Source organism: Vitis riparia, chromosome 5, assembly GCF_004353265.1.
Source record: "Vitis riparia cultivar Riparia Gloire de Montpellier isolate 1030 chromosome 5, EGFV_Vit.rip_1.0, whole genome shotgun sequence".
In the NCBI taxonomy this organism is placed as follows: domain Eukaryota; kingdom Viridiplantae; phylum Streptophyta; class Magnoliopsida; order Vitales; family Vitaceae; genus Vitis; species Vitis riparia.
In genome coordinates, this window is record NC_048435.1 from 775,509 (window position 1) to 777,560 (window position 2,052).

The 2,052-nt window shown below is 44.9% G+C and overlaps 1 protein-coding gene across 1 annotated transcript; it reads left to right on the plus strand.

Annotated features, from left to right (window-relative positions):
- Positions 1–809: 809 nt before the first annotated feature.
- On the plus strand, positions 810–1,790 carry LOC117915013 (zinc finger protein KNUCKLES-like). The gene has a single exon (XM_034830555.1). It carries the CDS (start codon positions 839–841, stop codon positions 1,544–1,546), a length of 708 nt encoding a protein of 235 aa, XP_034686446.1. The 5' UTR covers positions 810–838; the 3' UTR covers positions 1,547–1,790.
- The last annotated feature ends 262 nt before the right edge of the window (positions 1,791–2,052 follow it).

The following is a 2,052-nucleotide window of genomic DNA, read 5'->3' on the forward strand; positions in this document are numbered from 1 at the left end:
TGGGAACCTTGGCATGAACTGGTACAGTTGATGGGATATAGTGATAGCAAAGGTTAGTGATAGCAGCCATGGAAGGATCTCCAAAAGATATCTTCTGGGACACTTTCAATGGTTTATCCTTCAAGTTCTCGAGACATTAGAGTCTGAAAAGTCAATTGAGCTTGGATTGTGGGAGACACTGTCATCATCCAATGGGAGAGTATCACCGATGCTATGCCCTCCCCTTTGGAATCTTAGGCCTAACTCATTTTTTATCTTTCAACTAAAAGTAGTGGGTCATGATATGTAGGAGTGCCTTGGAGTATTCTGGTCATAGCCTTCTCTGGGAGGCCCAATTTTAAACAGTATAGCTATCATATTCAACGAAGATCATAAGGATACTTTGGATATTAGTAATATATCCAAGATTTCTTACTAGTCATCTGTAATTAAGTAAAACCCACCCAACCCAAAAACAGTACTATCCCATTCTCTTGGGCACAGAATTGGGTCTATTTCTACATGTTTCCCTTTGATAACAAATAATTTGGCATGTGAAAGAGATCACCATCACCTGCTGTCTCCATCATTTTTACCTCCACTCCCCACTCCCACCCCCACCCACATTCCCAAGCTCTCCCGTATTTGTATAGCTTTTAATTAAAACTCTGAAACTAGACACATCTCTCTACCAATCAACTCCACAGTTGATATGTAAGGGTGTCATATCAAGATTATGAACTGAAACAAATACACTAAGCTGCACTTACCTAATAGGCTGCAAGTGAAGAAGCGACGACAACAATGCCATTATGCACTGACCCTTTTCCCTATAGTGAAAGGGCAATTGTGTAAGTTGATGTCTGATATCTTGTGTATAAATACAAACACACGAGGGATTACCCTTTCACAGAATCCACTGAAGTTCTATTATTATCCAACCAAGATGTCAGATAGCTCACCCCAAGACAAGTCATTTTCAGAATACTCCCACGCTCATCCTAACACTTCATCATCATCATCATCATCTTCTTCTTCTTCTTCTTCGGTTATGAAGCTTTTTGGTTTTCCAGTTACAGAGGCTGATGAAGCTCCGCTTACACCTTCCAATGACGCTGACATAAGAAAATTTGAGTGTCAGTACTGTCGCCGTGAGTTCGCCAATTCTCAAGCCCTTGGTGGCCACCAGAATGCCCACAAGAAGGAGAGGCAAAGAGCGAAGCGAGCCCAGTTTCAGACCGATCACCATCGGCGGTTCGCCGCTGCGGTCCCCATTCTCACTGCGCATGCAGTGCGATCAGGGCCGTTCATTTGCGCTGGTGGGTCGTCTAGCATGGGCTCCGCCGCGCGGTTCCGGTCGTCGCCGGAGTGCTGCGTGTGGTCCCCGGGACCACAGCCGATGCTGCCGGCTCCGTCTGCGGGAGTTCCGTATTGCTTTTACGTGGGACGGCCGCAGGGCCGGCCTATGTCGGTCGGCCCCGGCGAGTTGGGCCACGGAGGTGGTGAAGTGAGTGAAAGAGCTGACGTGGATCTCCATCTAAGACTCGCGCCTTCATCGTCCTCATGATGCACATGTGAAAGAAGTAAACGACGTCGCTTCCATATTTGACCAACGTCTGGTTGGACCAACTGCGCGACCTGCGAAGACTAGCCGAGGAAACTGTTTTCATTTCTTTTATGTATTTGTTTATTTGTCTTTGATCATAATATCGTAGATGTTCAGTGAGTGCGATGCTTTTTTTCTTTCCTAAGAATTTGATTGGATTTTCCGATCTGGTAAATAATGTGATTATTATTCTATAATTTTTGTATATCATGAACCCATTGGTCTAATTGCTGTAGGCTGGGTCCGGTGGACAACTAACTACACAAATTCTAGAGCAAATCCTGGAACAAAAAAGAAGGTTGGGTGAACCCTGGACACTCCCTTCTTGAGGGGTTAGTGAGGGAATGGGGAAAATGGGAATGAAGAGGAGTGAAAAGGAAGAGACAATGCGAGAGTGAGATGATATTGGTCTATTTTAGTTCAAGCTTAGCCATCTTTTTATACCTTCTACACAACCATGGTTAGCT

Excerpts from the sequence above, each read along its gene's own strand:
- LOC117915013 (XM_034830555.1), top strand. The coding sequence starts at position 839 with ATGTCTGATATCTTGTGTATAAATACAAACACACGAGGGATTACCCTT.